A 23,178-nucleotide genomic window follows, 5' to 3' on the forward strand; every position below is an offset into this window, starting at 1 on the left:
GGTAGCATGTGTTTGAATGTTACTGTATTGACGGTTGTTGCCATTCAATAGCACTGTCACATCCACCTTTAACGATATTTGCAATCTCCATAGCCCGTATTAGGTTCCGAAAATGGGTTCGTTCATGGAAGTATCTCTATACCAATACTATACAGTTAGATGTTCAACTTCATCATCCTGTTGCAAGTCTGGAGCTGGAGCATCCTCAGATACAGCTTCCTTGACCTCAAAAGAACTCCCACAATGTAGCATGGCCTTGAGGATAAAGTGGTTTTATCGAGTAAAAGTATCTAAAAACCTGTGTAATGAGAAAAGTACAAGAATAACCAAATTACGGTTTATGCTAGGTACCATCTTTCGACCTCTTTGAAAGTGTATTGGCATCCAAAATGTTCGCTATGTACTCCAAAGCATCTTTGTCGTGAGTCATTCAGTTCTTAATGAATGTATAAGATGGCATTTTAGCGATGTGAATGTAGAGTACAAGCGGTAGTCCGTTGGTGAATCACGGATTTGAGATGCTAGACAGTGGATTCTTTATACTGCATTTTAAATTGTTCTTTTGTGACAATTGTTAATCACGCTGCATGTTTTCAAGTTTTCCTCCAAAGTACTGTCTTTCAACTACCTTCCATCCAGAACCTGCACTCTCATAGCACTGGAATTCAATTTTATAGTCTTTATGGGAGTGTATTCTTAGCAGTTTAGAGGTACCCTTGGAATGGATCTCACAAAGGTAACAAACTTGATCCCTCGGGACAGTATACACATCCATCTTTCCGTCCATAACCTTTTGAATGAGATGACCTTGTTTTGTGGCAAAGAGCTGAGTAGTAACACCATTCTTTTCTTCCTTTACAAGCTTAAATCTTTCACCATCTTCTTTTGGAGAGGAAATGTCCAGAGTGAACTTTGCTGGGGGGTCTGTATATGTTTTCAGGGCAGCAATGTCTTGTGGATAGTTGGTTGCCTTCTTCCATTCATCTCTATCAAACTTGAATATTTCCCTGAGCACATTCCCATCATTTATGTCAACTACTGCCATGTTAGTACTGGTATCCTGGAGGAATGTTATACAACAGGTGCATTTTTGTCCCGATGCTACATTATATCTATTTCCACCTCCAGTGGCATCTGGTGCCTTCCATACTTCCTTTTCACTACACTCGACCTTATTTATATCTTCTTTTGGACCAACTACATAAACCCTCGCAGGAACTCCATCAATGCTTAGATCTACCGTCTTATAGCGAGAGTCCGCAAGAGAGGAAAGATCTAGGGTTTTGGGGTCTTTTGGTGGAGGAAATTGGGGAGCTTTCTTCATTAGCTCCTTCACGAAATTTTCATTGACTTGCTTATTTACCACATTCCACTTGTTATCCTGCAAATTATGATATTTCCAAGGTTTTGTTCCATCAGCCTTTACAAAGTTTACAACTACTGATGCAGGGGATTCTCCATCATAGTAGATCATTACCTTTTGACCATGCTCCTTATCTGCACCTTTCCAGACTTCCTTCTCTCCATCCACAACAGAGGATATATGATGACCTTCCTTCGGAGTAACGGTCTTTAGAGGTACTCCTTCAACAGTTTCCTCCTTAACCACGAATACATTGCCGTCTACATCAGAGACATCTAATTCAACGGCCTTAGCTTCAGGTAAGGAAGCTCGTGCCTTCATATTAGTTAGAGCAGCATCGTAATCTTCTTTAGAAACAGCAACCCATTTACCGTCCTTATTTTTTAAATAAACAAATCCTTGGTTAAGTGATAAAGATGCTAGCATGGGATTCTCTCCCTCAAAGTGCACGGTAGCAAGTGTACAATGTTTGTTCGGAGAATCAGATTTCCAAACCGGAACGTTAAGCTCGTAAACTTCTGTGAGACGATGACTCTCCTTCACCTTCACGGTAAATGTTTTCTCCACAAGTCCACTCTCTGAAGATTCCGTGGCTAAGAATATTTTCCTGTCAACATCTTTGAGATCAAGCTCCACCGTTTTAATCACTGTAGCAGCAGGTGTAGGAGCTCCAACATTTGTGCTTGGAACAGTCTGTTTCTCTTGTGGAATCTGTTGAACTACCCGTTGAACTTGAGAAGCAGGATTGACTTCTCTAGAATTCTGCGTAGCGTTGCCACCACTTCCTTTTGAATTTGGAGGAATACAATAACAGAATCCAACAAAGAATGCTATGGATAATAACGAGAAGGATCTCATCTTTCCCGATATTATCCCGTAGATTTTACCAGTTAAAATTCCTATGAATTTATCTCGCGTGTAAATATCTCCTTTTGGGCTTAAGGGCCCGAACCTGGATGGAAGAGGAATGGATGTGAATGTGTACCCCATTGGGAGGAGGAACGGGATTATGGTTACATTGTACCCATGTAAAGTTGGAAATTGATAACTTTAGAGTTTCAGAAGCGGTAATATCATGTGAATACCTGTTCACAGCCTTTTCCATACATTCCTACCCTAAGGATGGAGGAACACGTCTGCTGATATAATTGTCAATACATCGGGATGATATAATCACAGTTTAGCATCCTTAGTGCTCACCTTTTCGTCTACATGAACTATTACCGCTTTGAGCTCCAAGAAGCATCTTAGTCTCAGACTCTGTATCAGGAGCCTGGTCAGATAAGTCAGCTGCTGGAACTTCCTCACGTTGAACTTCATTCTGTCCAAGATGTGGAGGATCTAAAGGAGCAGCATTAGCACCACTTTCGCCATCAGCATTAAGTTCACCATGTTCAGCCTGATCAGCTCTAGATTTCTCTTCCTTGAGTTTATGGGCTTTTCCCTCCTTGTTATCTCCTGGCTATACTCCTACTACTGAAGCTAGTCTATCTGTTGGTTAAGCTAAAGCTCTCCTTACTCTTCTTCTTCCTCCTTCTTCCTTTACTAAGGTTCCTCTAAAAACCGCTGATCGTACTCCCCCTGCTAGTAAATCTGGTACTACTGGTGGTCCAGACCTAGCGGAAGTGACATTTTGAGGGACACAAAGCCTGGACTATAAACTAACCGTAATACCAAGTACAAGAATAGCAAACAAATTAAAACTGCAGGGGCGTGAAAATACTGCATTTATAGTGGCGTAGAATTGAGAAATGTTCGCCAGATTTATATGTCGTAAACTATCTTCATTACTTTAGGATTTTTCGTCTTGGGAGGCTTTCTAATATTATCTGCTTCATCTGCATATACAATATAGAGAAACTCTTTCTTTTCAACGATAGATCCTCTAACGTCTGTGGTAAAGGCTGTCAGAAGATTTTTGCATGCACACTTGGTGGAGCAACCACACCAGTAGCCAAGCGATTTCCAAAAGCCATAGTGAGCAGTAGGCCAGTTTGCTGGATCCTTCTCTGCCAATCTGTACGTTTTGAGATACCCATTACCCATGAAAGCGAATATCAACTGCATTATAGAATAAAGTAATGTGTTTAGCGTGGCCATTTGTCGGTTTTTACCTTTACCACTCTTGGTCTGTCTTGAGGCCCCGTTAGATCCAATACCTCTAGTAGTATGTACACACATATCATACAAGACAATAACAAGTGTGAGGAGTATTGTGCTATTCCGAAGTGTTCTGGCTATAAACCCGTCTGGATAGTGCAATATAATCGTGAAAATGTATGCACATGTAACCTCTAGAGCAAAAAGGAACCAAGCGTAATGCCATGCAGCATCGCGGTTCTCCCATTTCCTGTCTGGACCCTTCTTTGCCTCCTTTAGATATAGTAGAATTGCAGGTGGTATTGCTCCAGTGTAAAGCAATATCAAGGAAATGTAAAACCCCTTTTGAATACCAGCAAGCTTATAAGGTGCAATGGCAGGGTAGAAAGCATACTGTAGCCCATAGCCGAATGCAGCTAGAAATAGTGGTGATTTGGATAGGTTCCATCCAGTCGAAAAATCATCATCACCACCACTACCGCTATTGATCTGTTCACCACCGTAAGCAGGTATCCAAATTCCTGCTGCAATTACCGCTAAACCAATCGCAGTGATAATTTGCCATACTACTACCCAGTAGTTTATATTCTGAAGTCTACATTTGTTCCCAAACTTAACAAATGAGAGATGGTATGAGGAAGAAACTATAGATGCCGCTGGTATAGCCGCTAGATATGCTGCAATCTCGCTCGACGCCAAGGTTGTTACAGAAACAACACTGCAACCGTACATGAATGACGTCAATACAATACCCCAGTAGTAAGCTGTAATGTATCCTTCGTCCCCTCCAGTGTAGAATGTAACTAACGTTACAGCATAACAAAGGGGCATCAGAGAGGTGCATATGGAAGATACAATATTTAGAGAATCCTTAAATGTAGGTGAACCCAGAATTAATCCGTTCATCACCATTGTTCCAAGTAAAGCAGCAATTCTGTAGGAGATAATCATCTGATTAAGGAAGAGAGGAATGTAGCTAGAACTGATCCTGAACCTTACAGCAGAAAACTTGCCAGCCGAAACAGCCAAACGAGGTACCTGGGCTAGGGCAAAGCCAACCATAAAGGATGCCACCTTCTGGTTAGTATTGCCTTTATCAGTCTCTGTCATTGTGCTCATCTATGACATCCCAAGTACCCTTAATGCCCTAGTAGAGCGTTAAACCCGGAAGATTGCTACGACGAATAGCACCTCGAGCCACTTTTACATCCTTTTGTCTGAGTCTACCAAGTAGACAAGGACCTTCAGCAGATTAGACAACATCGTGCTAGGACTATACTACTACATTTTAACAGGGAAATCTAAAATATTTTACAACTATGCGATAAAGATGAGTAACAGGCAGATTTAGAGGATAAGGTTGACCCAGGAAGAGGAGATTCCAGACCCCATAGGTACATCGTCGAACTTGGCATAAACAGATGATTCTACAGTTTATAACGTATCATCGGAGTCGCCATAATTTTATCTCTGCAAATCCCCTTTCTTCCTCCACAGGTGTGCTCGTTTAGCCCCCGAATTTCTAGAGGAATGAAAATGTCTCATTCCGCACGTCTAACCTGGAGTGTCCATTTTACTGCGATCATCCATCTTTGATCTGCGTAAACACCTCATATAGAGTATGAAGTTTGTATCTTTGTTACTGGTTATCCTATGAATAGCACATTCTTCCAGTCTGTCTAGGTGTCTACCATTCTAGTAGACTAGTAACTCACACTCTCTGGAGCATCAAGAGTCCTGTCTATTCACCTTAACTGTTAAGCCATGGTGTATATACTAACCATTACCCTTTGACGGTATTAGTAGAGTGTAGCTTACATAGATGGATAACCCGTACCATTATTGAGGATGCATGTTCCATAAACAGTCACACTTGTTCCACCTCCTTTAGATTTTAAAGAAGCTGAAAGTATGCCAGGAATGTGTAGAGATCATCTTATTAATCCACAACATGCTCTCTCATAACAGGCTTCTTTTCACTATCCTTTTGTCCACTGTAAGATAGAGTGTAGGTGAATGGGTATTTCTATCCCTTGCAGGTAGAACATTAGCTCTGGATCCATTCCAGCTTTAGCCATCAAGAAGAGTCTTGTATATACTCTCCGTTGAGAGTACATTGCAGATTCCTAGTCCGTGGAATGTTAGTCATCAATCTCAGTCATCATTCAAACATCTTCCTGTACTAGCCTTCTAACTATATCCTTTACTGCATTATCTATCCTTATAAAACTGCATTAGTGCCTCTATAGTGGCCATCCTGGTCATACCGGCTAACGCCTAAAATGTGTAAGACATTCCCTGCCTAATTCCATAATACTCCCATACCTATCACATCCTCATCCATTATTTATACTGAATGGAGATTATGAGCAGAAAGGTGATGAGTTTGGAGAAAATTTCCTTCTGATTGAGAAAATAATGGAAGTAAGTGGTGATAATTATCCCGACTTGCGACATAACCTGGTGAAAGAGACTAAACCGCAAGAATAAATGGAATCGGCTTTGAACGTTCCACTTCTGGCTAACTGGGCAATGTATAGATACAAATGTTAAAAATGTATAAATTGTGTATCGTTCTGTCCTTTGGCATACTCTGATTATATACATTTAAATTTGCTGGTGTTAAATCATTCAATTATGTGGACTTTAAAGTCATGCCTTTTTCATATCTTCAAGCTTACGTTCAAATTCTTCAATGGTTATCTTTTTCCATCCAGAAACATCTTTGATGAACCTATCATATGCAACAAAGTCACTCCTTCCACAAACAGCGACGGTAAGAAGTGGTTGGGCTGTTTTATTGGTCAGACAACTGACGTATCAACAGGACAGAGTAATATTTATAACCCTTAAATCCCGCGAAGCCAACTAATCCAGATACAACAGCAGCGAGACCTCCAAAGACAGTCTCTTTCCAAGGAAAGATTTGAGAAGTTCCAGGAGATTGAGAAGTAGAGGAAGAATGAGGAGTAGAAGTAGCTTTACTAGCATTAGTACCAAGTGAACCATCTTGGCCAGCAGGTCCAGGACCAGCACTTTGTCCTGGAGGTGAGAGTTGAGGAAGAGTTTCACCACATCCACTAGGAGTAACAATACGATGTTTTAATCTTTCACCATCTATAGCACCTATTCACTCTGATAAAACTGGTGATGAATTTTATGGGATGCTTTCAAACTCACAAGCGTTAATTTCCGGAAATTGTCTCTATACCCATGGGGGATTTTACATGCACGCCACTCCGATTTAGACGATGCCAAACTACCCTAAGATTCCTGCGGGATTTGCACAATGTGTATCATCTTTTGGGTACGAAAGACCCATCCAATGTAGTGAACATAAAATTCAGAGTCAAGACATTTCATTCGCCATTAACTTACCATGTAGATGTATAGCAAAATTTAGAGTCTCCATAATGTGAGTTTGGAGATAAAACTGCATTTAAAGACACCAAGGGTGTGTATTTAAAAATGTCTAGTAGGTATTTCCTGTGAATCTCCACAAGCTTTTAGCGCCCATTTCGTTCTTTCAGATTGACGCTCATCTATTTCAATCCATCTACCGTTCAAGTAAATGTAGTTGATGGAGCTTAATGAGTCACCTGTTTCCTTCAATGTAGCCTTTACAAGGAAGCAGGAGTTACCCCTCAGGTAGGCTCTCACGAGAATAGCTCTCCATTGGGATTTTCTTCCTGAATACTCATACTCTGGAGACCTCCATATGACGGCACCATTGTGAATGATTTTATAGGCACGAAATCCTAGTCTTGGAATAAAGAATCGGGTTTTAAGTCCTTCCAGAACTGTATCAAAGACCTTGACTCTGCCATGGTCGGGGCAGGTGAGGTCTATAGTACAATGAAATTTAACCACATTTGGTCTAGGGATACTCTTGAAGGCACCAGGGTAGTTTCCTATGAGTCTCCATCCATGATTAGTTCTCAATATCGTCTCGCTTTTATTTGCAGAGGGACTGTTTTTTAAAATGTAGGCCAGGATTGGCATAGTGTCCCTCAGATGAACAGTGGCATACACCAAACTCTCTCCTTCCTGTGCAATCCATATAGCTTTCCCACCGTGACTAAGGCTTGTTATCTCTGTCCAATACCAAGGAACAATCAGCCTCGTGATTATATCGTCAAAGTAGTAGTCGTAAATGTTGTAGAAGGTTGGATTATACTTTGAGACATTAATAACTGTATCACTCTGAAATTCTGGAAAGAAGATAGGTGTTATCATTCTTTCCATGGCACATCTAGTACATGAATCCTTATCAGGGATCATGAGATTTGAGGGATAACGTGCGAAATTACCCCTAGGCTCCGCATAAATTTGTTCCATGGGCCCATATTCCAAATACGGCTGAGCGTTAAATAAATCTCTGGAGTCTGTGTAATCCATCTTCCCCCAGAACTCTTTTTCTCTATTCATATACATTGTGTCAGTATCGTAGGCTATATATTGGTTGCCTCCTCTGAGTGCACCTGCAGCATCAGTCAATCCTGATTCACTTTCGAGGTTGTCTGTGTTTCTGTATTTGTCAGATCTTTGAGAATTTTTTACCCTACTATCAAAATTATATTGTCCAGCTGACTGAGCAACTGGAGTATTAGTAGCTTGTGGAGCAGGTGGAGTAGAAAGTCTTCTCAATTCATAATACTTTTTGTCAAATTCACCCCGTGTAATTTTAGCCCATCTTCTATCTACCTTTTCAAGGTATCTGCCCCTTTCTGATAAATTCTCCAAGAGGATCATCTCCACTAGTTCCTTATCACCATTTTTATAAATAAGACAAAAAAGACAACGATCACTAGATCCACCTATTACTTCAAATTGCCCTCTTTCCCATAGGGATATATTTCTGTCCTTAACTTTCTCAGCAACGTATCCGGGCTTCGGAAAGAAATGCCTAATGGTAATACCTAGAAGATCTACTTCAAAGACACTGCATTCTTTGGTACTATTCGCCAAGGCAATATCCATGGTAAAATTAGATTTGAAAGTTGTAGAGGTCCTTAAGCTCCTCATCCTCTCTTCAGTGTTACTGCAAGATGTCCATCCACTGTAACCCTTCATATAATCTCTTCGTAATATACCAGATGATGTTTTGAGAGTAACCGACACCAGCTCTGCTTTACCTTCCTTATTAAGATATGTCTTGGCGTATCCAAACTCTTCATCATATCCAGGAGTCCAGACAGTCCCATTTTCATACATGAGCTTTGATACAGAAATGCCTTTATTAGGAACAATGAGTTGAACAGCATTACCAGCAAAGTTATAATCGAAGGACTTGCATAGTAGTCTGTTAGGATGAGAAATGTTTAGAGAGACATTTTTTCCGGATTCGCCCATCATCTCCTCAATCTTTTTATCATAATCATCTTCTGTAATACTCTCCCATTCTCCATCTACTTTCTCAAAGTATTTTGGCATAGTATCACTACCGTCAGAAATTTTTAGACGGAGAATTGTTACTCCATCCTTTTCATAATATTCTACACATGTGTATTTCTGATCTCCATTAGCAGTCCATACAGAAACTTGACCATCCATAACTGAGGATATATGAAAAGCACCCTTTGGCCTTAATCCTCTGTAACTTACTCCACAAGCTGAACTTTCCACAAGCTCTAACTTGGAATTATCTGGACTGGCAAGATTAAGAGTACTATCAACTTGTCCAGCTAATCTAGGAGCTGGAAGAGGAGTTCCCCTCGATGTTTTAATCTTCATTTCACCCTCAGTTTCACCTTCATAACCTTCTAGAGATTCTTGTAACCACTGTTCACAACTACCAATACAATTGATTCTGTTAACATCAAAATTTTGGGAGTTACTGACTATAGCTTGTTTATGCTGAATATTTTTATCTTCATTATAATTGGAAGTTTCTCTACAATTTATATTCTTCTGCATTTGTGCATTATTGTTTACATGATTGGCAGGAACTCTCTGAGCTCTAATAGTCTCTTCTGTTTCCTTGTGAATGGTGGGAGTGCTAGTTTTCCTCCTGATTGTATAGTTTTCTACTTCAACAGGTATATCCTTGACTTCCCTATCCTTTGTAATTTTGCGTTTTACTTCTCTTGATGAATTCGGAAGTCTATCCACTTCAGAAGGGGAGGCATCAACACGGTCAGAAGAACTTCCAGTTGATGTTGAAATATTCCTAGTCATATTGACTTCTTGAGATGGAGGTTCATCTTCCTCTTCCTCAGCTTCTCCTCCCTGTGGCTCTGGGACATTCATATCCTGCCCTTCCGGTTCATTGGTCTCATAAAAATCCATGAATAAGATTCTTGCATTATCTTCACGTTCAAACTTTTCAGAAAACTCTTCATTCTTAACTGGAACCCACCTAGATCCTTCCTTTTCAAAAAACTTGTACTCCTTCGTTCTTCCCTTAATGGCAACTGCAAGGAGTAAATGTCCACGTCCCCTAAGATACAACTCGCATCCAATGCACCTTTCGTTGCCATTTGCACTATTCCATACCGTAACACCATTGGACATTACTTCCTTTGCGATATATCCAGGTTTAGGAAAAATGTGTTTAGTGGTAACTCCCAGTAACTCCGCTTCAAAAATGGTACATTCTTTAGTACTAGTTTCTAATGAAAGGTCAATGTTAAAGTCAGATTTCTGTTGAGCAGATACTTTCAACTTGGGTACCCTGTCACCAATGTCTTTAGATTCCCTCCATCCAGTCCAAGTTTTTGTGTAATATTTACGCTCCACACCAGATGGAGTATTCTTTGTAACGAGCATGACTTCTGCTTTACCGTCCTTATTTAGGTATACCTTGGCAAACTCAAACTTTTCATCGGATTTTGCCTCCCATATAGAATTCTCTCCATCGATTAGTTTGGCAATGATCATACCCTCATTTGGTAGGAACAGTCTAATGTGGTTATCATCGTAGATATAGTCAACATGCTTGTAGTTTTGAGAGTCTAAGTCGGCAATATCCATGCTAACTGGACTACTAGAAGAGTTTTCTGATTCCTCTGCTTCATCTTCATCTTCCTCCCCTAGATCGTTGTCTTCAGGTTCTTTAGGATGTCCTCGTTCTAGTCCTCCAATAGTACCTTCTTCAGAACGTGTTCGTGATTTAGTAGAAGTCTCAGGAGCACTTTTAAGACTATCATCCTCATAAGCTTCCTCCGCTTCATCTTCATGGTCTTCAGATGGATCCTCATCATCAATTACAAGTCCATCTGGTTCGTCTTGGGTATCATCTTGCCTTTCAGAGTAGTCGTCAGGAGTATCCCAGAAACCATCGTCATTAGGTTCTGGGTCCTCATCCTCATCTTCAAACTCTTGAGGATGTTCTGGAATATGCTCTGGCAGGTCCAGAAGAGCTTCTATAGAGGCTTCCTCTTTAGGTTCTTCTGGTTCATTATCCTTTACCTCATTCTCTTCGGTAGTCTCTGGTTCTTCTGTTCCGCTATCATCATTATCTCCTAGCGAAGGTGAATGTTCAGTAGACTCTTCATCTTCAACCCTGGCACCTCTTGAAGTATCTCCTACTAAATCATTTCCAACTTGTATATCCCCTGAAACGGTTTTCTTTCTGAAAGCGTTACCAGCACTATTTGTGGAAGTGAAAACAGCCTCTGTCGTAGCAACCACAGTAATTTCTTTAGCAGCTGTCTTGGCTTCTTGAGCTTTAACCTCTACATGTTTTTTAGTAACCTGTAGTTCCTTGAGCTTTCTTTCATGTTCCTCCTTACTCTCTTTCCACTTCTTTCCATCCTTATGGAGGATTAGGGTGCGATCCCTGCCATTTTCCCTACACTTTAGTGTCACTACTTCTGGTCTATCATCACTAAAGTAGATCAAAGTTGATAAAATCTCTACTTCTCCATCTCCATCCCATATAGTCTCGCCTCCATACTTGAGTTCAGTAACTACCATACCTTCCTTTGCCTCTAGTTTAAGGATTGGAACACCATTACTCTTGGATACCGATACATTGTATTTTGAACCATCAATTTTGGATACTAAAGGTTCAGTATATCCATTACTTCCACCATCTCGAGAATCCGTTGAGCTACAAACTATAGACAGGAACAGAGCGTAGAATATCACTAGGATAGTCATATTCCTGCCATCTTGTAGAGACTTGGTACCGAGAATGAAGAGGAAACGGAGTTCTTGTTTCTTCCTAGACATCTGGGGTATCAGGAAGAAGATTCAAAAGATAGTACAAATTCGTCCATTCTTTATTCAATATCACTTTCATGCTATTGCTGTACTCCGTACCATTTTAATTGTATCGCAGGGTATGAATAAGAGGTTGCGTATTGGTCCAAAACGCCCAGAACTTATGTCTAGTCATCCAGCACTGGGTGAGTAACTATGGACTGTAATGTATGTCTTTGCTCCTCTATAGTGTGGAATTGCTAAAGGTATCGATTATACTGTAATGTGCGAATGTTCCAGCCTCTAAAATTCTCGAGCTTTTCTCTAGAGTAGCTTTGGCTGGCACAGATTTCATCTCTCCACCTATTCACTGCCTCGCCAAAAGGCCTACTGTAGGGACTCTAAAGAGACCATGTATAGGCTAAGAGTGTAGGGGGTAGATGTAATGCCATGGAGAAAGAAGAGTAACAACTGGAGATGTTTGTGAAGAACCAATTCTACCCCTTTGATAGAGCCTAGATGTGCCCAAATATCCCATAAGAGTACATGTAGCATGCATGAAAAACAAGAGTTAAAACATCCACGGTATGAGTATGGAAATACAACTACATTTATGGCTATAACATTCATCTACAAGGTGAGTGTGGTCATTATAAAGGGCCTAACATCGTCATTACTCTACATTCCATAAGCATTGTATAGCCTCTCCAAGAGTTGCTCCTTTTCATCCTCTGGAAGAAAAGCAGCTTTTGCGGCATTTATATTAGTCCTCTTGAATTCGTCTATGGTAAAACCGTACCTCTCTGCCAAGAAGGAATAGTTCCCATTTAGACCTTTACGGAACATGAACGAATCATCAGAATTTATCGAGTAGTTCACTCCATCCTCCTTGAACTTTACAATTGGGTGGTTGTTTAAATAGTCCCTTTTGCTTACAAAATAAATGACCCATGGACAGACTTCAAAGTGGACTCCTTTTTCCTTTACTTTTTCATAAACTTTTGGGTCGTCAAGAACCCACAATCCATGACCTATTCTCTCTGCTTTTAATGCTTCAATGGCGTACATTATATGCTTTGGTGTGTATTCCTCGTCAGCATGCACAGTTCTATGTATGCCAAACTTTTCTGCCTCCTGGAATGCCTTTACAGCTTCGTCAGAGTAGAGAACATTTTCCAAGGGAAATCCTCCAGCAATATCAATTCCTACGACTCCTCTGTCGCGATATTTCTTGCATAGTCCCACCACCTCATCACACCAGTGAGAGTGAGGTACTATGCAACAAAGAATGGACCTGACCTTGATACCAAACTCTTCTTCACCCTCTTTAAATCCCTCAAGCACAGCCACAAGGGCGTCCTCAGGTGTTACATCTCCTGGGATCTGGCCAGAGACTATGGGAACGACTTTAGAGTTGGCAAAAAAGTGAGGGCTATAGCGAGCTTCAACGTAGATTACACCTTCCTTAAACTTTGTCTCAACAAACTCATAGGCTATCCTCTTGAGTGCCTCTCTGCAGCCGCCAACGACTGCATTTACGAGGTCAAAATTGCTAAAGTCCAGAGAGCCTATCGTATCATATGTAATGTGTTCCACAACCTCTCCGGCTGTCTTTGCCGGTAGCTTTATTCCTCTCTTGTTTGCGAAATGGAGGATAGTCTCAGCTCTGACGTCGCCATCCAAGTGAGTGTGAAGCTCCACTTTAGGGAGGTTGAACGTTGTGGCCGTAACATCGTAATCGATTGTCATTCTGGCAAATACAACGAGTATCTTGTAACTAAAGGTGTAACTTGTAGTATAAATGATTGCAATGTGGAAACAATGCTACACATTCATTCCTCTGAAGAAGATGGTGATTTATTCCTTCTTCTTTCTTCTGGGGATAATTTTCCCCAGTATACTCTCAGATTTGGCCAGGAATGGATCTTTTATTAGTTATACTTGCACATTACTCTCTTTTCTTGTGTTCAAACCCTCACACTTTGGCCTAATTGCTCACCAGCATGGTCCTATCGATTACTGAGCCAAAGTTGGATTATTGATCATTGTATTTGCCCATAAAGTTGATATCCTTTCTTATAAAAGGTTTGTAATGGTTATGTATCTTGCAGTTTTGGGTGTAGATGCAAAGGTGTGGAGATAGTCCTCCTGTGCTCCCAACGCGATGTTGTCTCTAAGAGGACCCAGGAATAGGCTTTAACATTTCAATTGTCACATTGGACAATTTAATGGCATGAAATATACAATGGATATGCAAGTAAGGAGTGTATGACGTTATAACATTTACATTTACGCACGAAATGCGCTTTATTACTCTGCCCATAAATGGACAAAACTACATTATTACTGGTAATATTCACTAGTGTATTTGAAGACTCTACATTAGGTTGAGGTACAATGTGAAGTCCCCTCAAACCTACATATGATCATCATCTGCATATACAATGAGTAAGGCCTCTGATTTACCCAAAACTTTGCATCTAACATTCTTGGTAAAGGATGACTTAACACTCTTACAGGCCACATATGCTCCATTCCATGTCCAGTATCCTAAGGACTTCCAGAACCCAAAGTCTTTAGTGGGCCACTTACTCCGATCATTCTCATACTTGGAGTAAGTCTTTAGGTAACCGTCTCCAGTAAAGGCCAAAATGATCATTAAACCTTGGGATGTGAATGTGTTTAAGGATGCAATAGTACCTCCCTTCTCCTTCTGTACCTGCTTACTAGCTCCAGCATAAGACACTGCCTTTAGTCCTTCCTCGCAAAACTTTAGGGTCACAGTAATGACTCCAACCTTTAAACCACTGCTCTTTATAGAACTTGCTAGTCCACTACCAGGGTAGTGAAGTGTGCACAAACACAAGACCATTGCGGTAATATGTGGAATTGCCAAAAACCAAGAACTATGCCACCATTGAGCACTACTCCAATCTTGATTTGGACCTATCCCATTCTTACTTCCATTACAAGCACATAAGATGGCAATCAAAATACCTGGAACTGCGCTCATGAACAAGACAACCAAGTCAATAGTGTAACCAGTACCAACATCAGTCAGCTTATAAGGAGCAATAGCAGGATAGAAGGCGTAAATACCACCCATACCTACCATTCCCATAAGAATTGGAGAGACAGCACCAGGACCAGGAGAACCGCCACCGTTACCACCATTAGGTTGGGCAATAATCCAGACAGCAGCAGAGGCTGCTGAAATCAATATGGCTATAATAAGCTGCCAGAATATGATCCAGTAGCTTACGTTTGACCAATTATACCTCTCAGACAACTTAGTGAAGACATAGTAGTAGATGCAAACCTGGATACCAGAAAGAGGAATTCCCATATTGAAAAGGGAGGCATTTGCGCTTCCAACAGCCATTACACAGGCCACATTTAGTCCGTAGATAAATGAGACGAAGACTATAGTCCAGTAGTAGAATGTGAGATTGCCCATTTGACCTCCAGATGTAAATGCATATAGTAGTAAGACAAATGAACAGCATAGTGTTACATTCGTTATAGCGGCAAGACACCCAGCATAATTCTTCCACTTCTCCTTCCAAATAAGTGCTATGTTGACAATAGCCATTCCAGTAAACGTTGCCAACTCCATAGGATTATGGACCATGTTAATGAACGAACTGGCATGCTGCTGAGGAATTTTAAATCTGTCAAGTGCAAACTTTGCTCCAGTTAAAGCCACACGGAGAGACTGCAAGAGAGTCAGACCTGCCATAAACATGGCACCTTTCTGAATGGTTGTGCCCTTGCTTGATCCTTTCATACCTCCTGTAATTTCACTTTTCATTTACTCTCGCCATCATGTTGTATTTATCATGATTTTGCCTGTCTAATCTCATTTTAAGCTGTTGTTAAACCTGCGATAATTATAGGCCTTTGCCTAGTTGAAACTTCAGTCTAAACTTTTGATATTTTATTCTTTCCGAAAATGTCATAATATTAGCTTCATGGATCAAAATACGTCTTCTTTCACAAACTCTATTGCCCCTAAGCCACTAACTGGGTCATGATAACGGCATCGGTTCTGGCAACCATGAATTAAAATGTGGCATAGAAACACAGTACAGTAATTCATACACATCTAAATCGTTAGAGCAGATACAGCGACAACTGAGGTGCCCTTCCAGAAATAACTGCATGGGGTCAAGGGAAGAAGACATTCCATCAGTAGCATTTCTATCATGTCTAACTCTGAGATTTTTGAATTTTATGGTGTATGACCAGTTGTACCATTAGTTTGACAATGATGGGGAGATCTGAACTTACAAAATTGTAGAGAATAGGAAGTTTAGGGTGTTCAGGTAATTAGACAAAAGGAAGAATTGCATTTTGGCAAAATACTCGCGGTATAAGAGTGTATAGAGATGAACAAGAGAAGTATAGTCACAGTTTTCGCTATAATATTGGAAATTCTTCACTAGCCATCCACTGTCTAAATCCTTAAGCTTCTCAGTAGATAGATATTGGTTCTCAAAACTTAGCACCAGTCATATCTTGTCCAGAGTCTACTCAATTCCTGGGATAATAGTAATAAGTAGATGTACCCTCCATCAGAAGCTTAACTATGAACAACTTACAACTACTGATACACTTCTGCATGTCTACAAAATTCAGTTTCTAGAAAAGAGACTTTTTCTATCTTCTGTCCACCAAATCTTATCCCATTAACAATGAACTTTTTTCCTTTAAAATCCCCGGAGGTATCCGGTATATGACTGTATTTAGTGTATCCCTGAGGAAGACCCGTACCAGCCCTCTCATCTACCTCTTTGGTTACCAAGACATCAAAATCCTCATACTTTGTAATCTCTATCTTTACCTCTATAACATCCCGCATTTACTCGGTACCAGAATCCTTGGCACGTAGTCAAATGTCCATCTATGAAAAAACAGCCACCGTCCCGTCCATCAAATGCCCTCGATAACCAAAACTACCCTCTTCGTGGCAACCCGCAAGAATGGATAACTAGAGTGCATGGATGAGGCACATAAATTAAACTCATGACATATGGAAGTATCTCCACACTGGTATGCCGAATGGCAGTTTCTAGTGAGCGAGAATGTTTCAATGACAGAGCAAACGAGAGATGGAATATTTAAAATGATTGAAGGGAATGAGACACTCATTCCCCGTTTCATATTCACGTGATAGCATCGACCATTTCACTAATCGTCATGATTGAGCATCCAATGGTTGCAGTGAAGGAGCCTTAGTTCTAGTGAATGTGGATTTTGTTCTCGTACTCCTCCCTGCTGACCTTCTTCCAGGCGAGGTCCACGAAGAGAAAGTAGAGGACTATGCCGGAGAGATCCAAAAGAAGAGCCACAGGGAGATCGCCAAGTTTGTGGAGAGTCAAGGACTTTAGTGGCTCACCACCTTCCTCCCAGAGGACATGAACGCCGTGAGTAACTTTACTTACATGAAATCCTGATTTGGCGGTGACAGTAACAAAAGTATAGATCTCGTCAGTACCGTTAACGGCATCAAAATGCTCGTGGTCAAAAGGGGCAAGAACGTCGAAAGGTACGCCGGTCATTGTTTAAGATGAGGAGTGTTGGTGTTGTTATGAACGCAGTAGTGGGAAAGTAACGCTTAATCTCAGTAAAAATGAGTAATTTTATAGCACAGTGCGAGGTGCGTGGAAACAACGTGGCCATGGGGTGTCTGGAAGTAGAGGGCGAAATGTGGGTGTGTAGATCCCCCTCGATATGGTGAATATTTGCGAATTTCTCTGCATACTAGCACTCTCTGAATCAAGCAACAGGAGAATCTATAGAGAAAAATAAGGGCTATATGATGGTCAAGGTACCATTTTCTTACCCTATCTGAGAGCTGAGATACGGCAAGTCAAACTCCCCAATAGTAAGAAATGGGATTCCACCACCTCTCCAGGGTAACCATAGGTACACATTGGGATTTTAACGTGTGAATGCACGTTCTACCATGTGGGTTTGTGATACCTTTGAGCATCCGCACACAAACAAAGGGCGTCGCTGTTGTTGAACATGCGAGTCTCCAGCAGCCTCCCTAGGGCTAAATACGACATGGAACGTGGACAGTGGACTTGACGGATAGAGAGAAACTGTCACTAAATACTCAAATATGTCTGCAGAATCTAAACACTATTAAAATCTGAGCTATTGTACAATCTTGAGGTGTGGATTCTTTGACATTTCATACTAACTGGACAGCATTGTTCTGTTCTTCCTATTGTAGTCCTTATCATCAATTTCCCTCCACGTTCGATTGATTTTTTCAAAATACAGTTCTTTGCTATGCCCGTTGGACTTTTCAAAGTTTAGCCGGAACAGGGGATTGTGAGAGAACTTTGTATATAAAGTCCCCTCAAGAAATTTGGTGATGGGTTCCGCGTTCCAAATATCACATAAGCCGTCGACAACACTGGTGATGTCTTGACCAATTTTTGGCTTGAACTCTTTGCAGTTTGTGTTTTTATAAACGTAGCTGCGCACGTTTACCCTTGTTTCGTATGGTTTCCTGAAAATGTCAAGGGTACCTGGGTACAAGGGTCTTGTGCTTCCAGGTTCGGCACTCTCGTCAGAAGCGTCCATCTCAGTCGATTCAACGTCCTGATCACTCATTTGCCTTCCTCTTGATCCTAGTTGAACAGAGATTGGCTCCTCAATGTCTGAGCTCTTGATATCCCAAATATTCAGAGCATTCTTTATCTGGTCGACTCTGGATGTATACTCCTCCTGGGTACAGGCTTTCCACCTGCCATGGTCTAAGTATCTGTAATCAGTAGGTCTTCGTCCATCCTCGTCAACAACTTTAATTAGGACCAACTTTGGTGTTCCTTCCTCCAGGTAAAAGGTGGCGGAGGAGCAGGATAGGTCGGACTGGCCGGCCCAGACCGGCTCCTTGGCATAGAAGATTTCCTCGATACTCTTTTTTGCCAGACATTTCAATACCGGAATGCCGCATTCCTTGGATTGACGTACCCAAAAGCGCGACGTGTCTATCAAAGACCCCGTTCTTTTCTTTTGAGTATCTGCAGACTGAGCAGAACTGTAGAGTCTACAGAAGTAGAACACATACAGTAATGCGAGAATCTTCATCCTCCGATGATTAAAACCTTCTAAGGAGCTCTGCGACTTCTTCCTCTATCTGGGGCACCGGAGGAATGACGACGATCTTCTAGTCGTCAATTAGGACAATTCTTTCGCACGTACTTTACTCATTTTGTCTCTATATTGGGGATTCTACCAATTCATGGACCAGAGGGAGGATGTGTCCCTTTTGGCGCACATAACGTCACTCTGCGGAAAACTTGTCTATAACTAGGTAGAATGTAACGCTAGTTGAAGTATTTTAGCACAAGGTAAAGTATTCTCCATTCTAATGTCAAGAATCCAACATTTTGATGGGCAAGAATGGACCTGCAGCCCATTCATTTTCTTCCGTCTTGGATTCCATTATTCCTGCCGTAATTTGGAGCTAAAACAAAGTATATACTCATATATACACTGGGATTTATCTATTTATCCACTCGGGATGGGCGTATTCTGGTCACTGGAGTAAGGGTTAATTGCAGGAACCCTCCCGATTGTACGTTATAGAACGGATTACCACGTTTGAAGATCGTGCAAAGTTACGCGTAATATCGCTTGTAAATGATTCCCGCAAGCTCTGGAAACCTGCCTTTATTCCGCTTCCCAACCAGAATAGGAATGAGTCAATCATTCCCAAGCCTTTTGTGGGCCAGTTGTCTAGATCATGTTCGTATTTTGAGTAAGTCTTTAGGTAACCGTCTCCGATAAATGATAGTACTACCATTGTGAACAAAGATATTAAAAGGGTAAAACCGATAACCTTCCCATTCGACTTGTTATCCTTCCCCTGCAATCCAGCTCCACCTGCTCCAACCGATTTTAACGTTTGTCGCGATATATTGAACAAGAGTACGAGGAACCCAGCAACTATGGGTTGACTTTTGATAGTTTCTGATATCGCAGATCCTGGGTAGTGAAGAGTTATTAAGAATAACACTGCAGACATCACATATGTAGGACCTACTAACCAAGCAAAGTTCCATCGTGCATTGACACCTTCCCACCTTTTATTTGGACCCATGTCAAATATGGTCAGTACGCATACAATTATCGAAGGTGAGGGGTCTAGGACCACACTAATTAGTTGTATTATATAGCCAACACGTAGACTGGTTATCTTATAAGGTGCAATTGCTGGATAAAAAACGTAGAGAATACTGAGACTTAGAACACACATTAAAATTGGGGACCAAGAACTTTTTATATCAAACTCTTCATTCACTCTGTCATGAGTCTCTGTTTCATCATAAAACGTTACCGTCCATAATATTGCAGAATTTGCGGATAAAATTATGATGATGGATATCTGGGACGGGATTAGCAAGCAACTCAAATCACTGATTTTCAGAAAGTTTGATATGACTAGAAATACAGAATGAAAGATAAATACCATAACCGATGTCAGTGAAACACCAGCAGTTGCGAATAAAACCCCGTCTGGGTACGTCTTCATGAATGAAATTTGATTTAATCCGTAGACAAATGCCGATAGGACTAATGTCCAGTAATAGAGTGTAGCATATCCTTCTTCACCACCAGATATAAATATTAGAAGAAGAGCAACATTTACTGCACACAGGAGCCAACTTGTGAATATTGAGATTGTTTTCATGTGTTTTCCATAGGATATAATGTATATAAAAATTAGGGTAATTCCAATAATATTTGCAAGTTCCATTGCGTTATGAGTCATGTTGATAAATATACCTACAGATGTTTTGTCACAATCTAGTTGGAACCTCGTCATAGCATATTTGCCAGTTGTCAGACCAAGTAGAAGAGTTTGTAGCAAATTCAGTCCGCTTATGAATGCAGCAAGCTGTTTTTGGCGTGTTTTATCATCTTTGACACCGTTCATCCTCTTGTAAATTTCCTTATATTTTATACTGTCATTTTAGATTAGTGAAATTGACATGCTTTAGTATGGAAGCAGCCCTTGGAATTCTATAATACACACGTTTTCTGTTTGTTTTACTTACCGAGATTTTACTTTTAAAGGTGTTTTTACCAGGGGATTTATTTTGTTGTGGTAGGGAAAATTTTTAGCGTTGTTAACGAATTGACGTCCCCATGTTAAATTAGACAATGTGCATTAAAAATTTTTTGGATAATTTTGCGTGAAGCATCATGTGAGGCAGTTTATTTTCAACACAGCATTTTAACGGGTAATATAATGGACAAATGATATATTTGGACGGGTTATGGAGACGGTTTTTTCAATTTATAAATATTCCACCTGCTATAACTTGCATGTATACAAAAATGGTTGCTTCACCATTACACATTAAAATAGTGTCAATTGACAAAACGTAGCAGATTTATTGCTACACAAATTTAACTAGTGGTTTTTCCCTTGAGACGTTGATAGCGTTTTGGAGGATCTGTTGGTAGTTTTCTTCTTGTAGTTCTTGGTTCATTATAAATTGCGCATGTTTGTTCATCATAATCCACTAGGACTGGTGGAGGTCTTTCCACAATTTTGTAAATCTTGGAGCCAGTCTTGACAAATTCATACGATTCTAACCAATCGTCTGGTATGTTGCATGTTGTTGATACATGTGAATCTGCACCAGTATTTAAAATGTCTAATGGTACAGAGTCTTTGACTTTAGGGGTATAGACAATCTTTTCCAACTCGGCACACTCTAGCTTATTACATGCTTGACCCTTGTACTCGTATAGTTTTGATTCTTGTGAGTCGTTCGTCAGATTGCTAAACTTTTCAATGACGTCTTGAAACTCTTGTTCCTCTGTGACATCTGAGAGGATGAATGCACGAAAGGAATAACTTGGCCTAGAGACTGGAATCTTGGCACCGTCACAATGCACCGACACATAATTAGTGAGATTTGAAATTGTTCTGACGAGAACAAAATCCCCTGGATATACAGTATATTCCTTATCCAACAAGACTATATTAGTATACCAACTTTCACACTGGCCATATCTTGTACCAAAATGTTCTCCCGGTCGAATTTCAACATCTATACCAACCAAAAATCCACAAAATTCTCCATAATATGAGATTTCAAACAGATTTTCATAATGCTGACACATTTGTGGTTGCATCCATTCTTCCAAATATAACTTTTCAATTGGTTGCCATTCATCACACAGAGGTAGATTGTCAACCCTCATTCCCACACTTTGCAGCATTCTAAACGTGGGACTAAAAATTGTCATTTCAGCATGTGAAGATGCCTTATTTAAAATATTACTAGAATCTGGAAAAATGGACGGCACAAACATGGTATATGCTGCATATGGAATGCTCTTTGTTTTGCCTATAAATCTTTTATTTTCAAACAAAATTCTACGTTGTAAATCCAAAAAAACATCAGCAACTCCTTCTTGTGAAGCAAAATCACCAAGAATTTCACTTATAATCATATCATAAGGAGGGTCTGGAGGCAACATGATTTCATTATCCTCAGAGAGCGATTCTGAAAAATATCTCTTTTGATCAAATACAAATTGTTTTGAATGACTATTAAAAACATTTATGACATCATCGCAACCGTATGCTGCCATTAATTTCCCAGCAAGTCTAGCTGCATGAGAGGAGACCTCTATTGCATCTATAAACTTTGCCCCTGCATTTCGCGCATTCATGGCTAGCACACACATTGGTCCAGTTCCAATCTCTAGAACTTTCTTATTTTTACAATATGTTGAATCTTGCTCAGTACCGTCCCTTGAGCCATGTCCTGTCCAAAATATAGCCGCTCTGTAGTAATGCACACGATCGCTATCAGCAACCATGGCCTCATGGTTTTGCAGAGCAAACTGATTGCAAATACTGAGCGTAGTAGGTTCCTGTCCCTCTCTAAAATCAGTTTTATCGGCTACATTTTTGTGGATAAAGGCACTAATCTTATCAGCCAGTTGCATATTTGAGGGCCAAGTTGGCCTTCTGTGCTCATGTGTAACCAAGTCTTGTTTATTATATCGAATTCTCCTAAAATCCACTATAGTCTTTTCATTCTTTTTTGCGGCAAACTTGTCTTCACCATCACTTGCAGTCCCAGTCAAAAAGGTACAGTCTGAACAGTCTGATGTCGTTGTATCCAGAGTCTCAGTCGTCCCATCCAATGTCATAGAGCCATCTGTATGCTTAAAACGTTTGCATGTATCACCATCTGAACGTATCTTTTTTGGTCTTCCTCTGGGTAACGGGTTCGCGTTCTTGGTCTTTTTGTCTGGAGAATCTGCGGGGACAGGACTGGAATCTTTGGGGATGACATAGTCATCTTCATTATTTCCCTCCGGTTCTTCATCGATGGTATACTTGACATTCTTATTCCTCTGTCGCATTTGGTAGCCTCCATAGAGCCACGTGAGGTGTTTGATGAGTTTGGCGTCTTCATCTGGAATTCCGTTGAGATCAATCGGATCTTCTCGCCTCTCATCGGTTGGTCCTGCTGAGCTATCGTCTGGCATATCTCCTGGTGCGATTTATAGGCATAATAAAC

At 40.6% G+C, this 23,178-nt stretch overlaps 8 protein-coding genes across 8 annotated transcripts; all 8 read right to left on the bottom strand.

Annotated features, from left to right (window-relative positions):
- Window positions 1-574: 574 nt before the first annotated feature.
- Window positions 575-4,582, bottom strand: BEWA_027760 (hypothetical protein; the record flags this gene model as incomplete). Its single annotated transcript, XM_004829536.1, has 3 exons — window positions 575-2,262; window positions 2,588-2,825; window positions 3,155-4,582. 3 exons carry the CDS (start codon window positions 4,580-4,582, stop codon window positions 575-577), a joined length of 3,354 nt encoding a protein of 1,117 aa, XP_004829593.1.
- A 2,343-nt stretch (window positions 4,583-6,925) lies between these two features.
- On the bottom strand, window positions 6,926-11,638 carry BEWA_027770 (hypothetical protein; the record flags this gene model as incomplete). The annotated part of the gene is made up of 1 exon (XM_004829537.1): window positions 6,926-11,638. The coding sequence occupies one exon, from the start codon at window positions 11,636-11,638 to the stop codon at window positions 6,926-6,928; it is 4,713 nt and encodes a 1,570-aa protein (XP_004829594.1).
- A 526-nt stretch (window positions 11,639-12,164) lies between these two features.
- BEWA_027780 (Adenosine/AMP deaminase domain containing protein) lies at window positions 12,165-13,416 on the bottom strand. The gene has a single exon (XM_004829538.1). The coding sequence runs from the start codon at window positions 13,355-13,357 to the stop codon at window positions 12,287-12,289; it is 1,071 nt and encodes a 356-aa protein (XP_004829595.1). The 5' UTR covers window positions 13,358-13,416; the 3' UTR covers window positions 12,165-12,286.
- A 608-nt stretch (window positions 13,417-14,024) lies between these two features.
- Window positions 14,025-15,419, bottom strand: BEWA_027790 (hypothetical protein; the record flags this gene model as incomplete). Its single annotated transcript, XM_004829539.1, has 1 exon — window positions 14,025-15,419. The coding sequence occupies one exon, from the start codon at window positions 15,417-15,419 to the stop codon at window positions 14,025-14,027; it is 1,395 nt and encodes a 464-aa protein (XP_004829596.1).
- A 1,194-nt stretch (window positions 15,420-16,613) lies between these two features.
- BEWA_027800 (hypothetical protein) lies at window positions 16,614-17,236 on the bottom strand. Its single transcript, XM_004829540.1, has one exon. It carries the CDS (start codon window positions 17,167-17,169, stop codon window positions 16,849-16,851), a length of 321 nt encoding a protein of 106 aa, XP_004829597.1. The 5' UTR covers window positions 17,170-17,236; the 3' UTR covers window positions 16,614-16,848.
- A 576-nt stretch (window positions 17,237-17,812) lies between these two features.
- Window positions 17,813-18,712, bottom strand: BEWA_027810 (signal peptide-containing protein; the record flags this gene model as incomplete). The annotated part of the gene is made up of 2 exons (XM_004829541.1): window positions 17,813-18,671; window positions 18,693-18,712. The coding sequence occupies 2 exons, from the start codon at window positions 18,710-18,712 to the stop codon at window positions 17,813-17,815; spliced, it is 879 nt and encodes a 292-aa protein (XP_004829598.1).
- A 466-nt stretch (window positions 18,713-19,178) lies between these two features.
- On the bottom strand, window positions 19,179-20,564 carry BEWA_027820 (hypothetical protein; the record flags this gene model as incomplete). Its single annotated transcript, XM_004829542.1, has 1 exon — window positions 19,179-20,564. One exon carries the CDS (start codon window positions 20,562-20,564, stop codon window positions 19,179-19,181), a length of 1,386 nt encoding a protein of 461 aa, XP_004829599.1.
- A 476-nt stretch (window positions 20,565-21,040) lies between these two features.
- BEWA_027830 (hypothetical protein) lies at window positions 21,041-23,146 on the bottom strand (the record flags this gene model as incomplete). The annotated part of the gene is made up of 1 exon (XM_004829543.1): window positions 21,041-23,146. One exon carries the CDS (start codon window positions 23,144-23,146, stop codon window positions 21,041-21,043), a length of 2,106 nt encoding a protein of 701 aa, XP_004829600.1.
- Between the last annotated feature and the right edge of the window lie 32 nt (window positions 23,147-23,178).

Source organism: Theileria equi, chromosome 1, assembly GCF_000342415.1.
Source record: "Theileria equi strain WA chromosome 1, complete sequence".
Classification (NCBI taxonomy): Eukaryota; Apicomplexa; class Aconoidasida; order Piroplasmida; family Theileriidae; genus Theileria; species Theileria equi.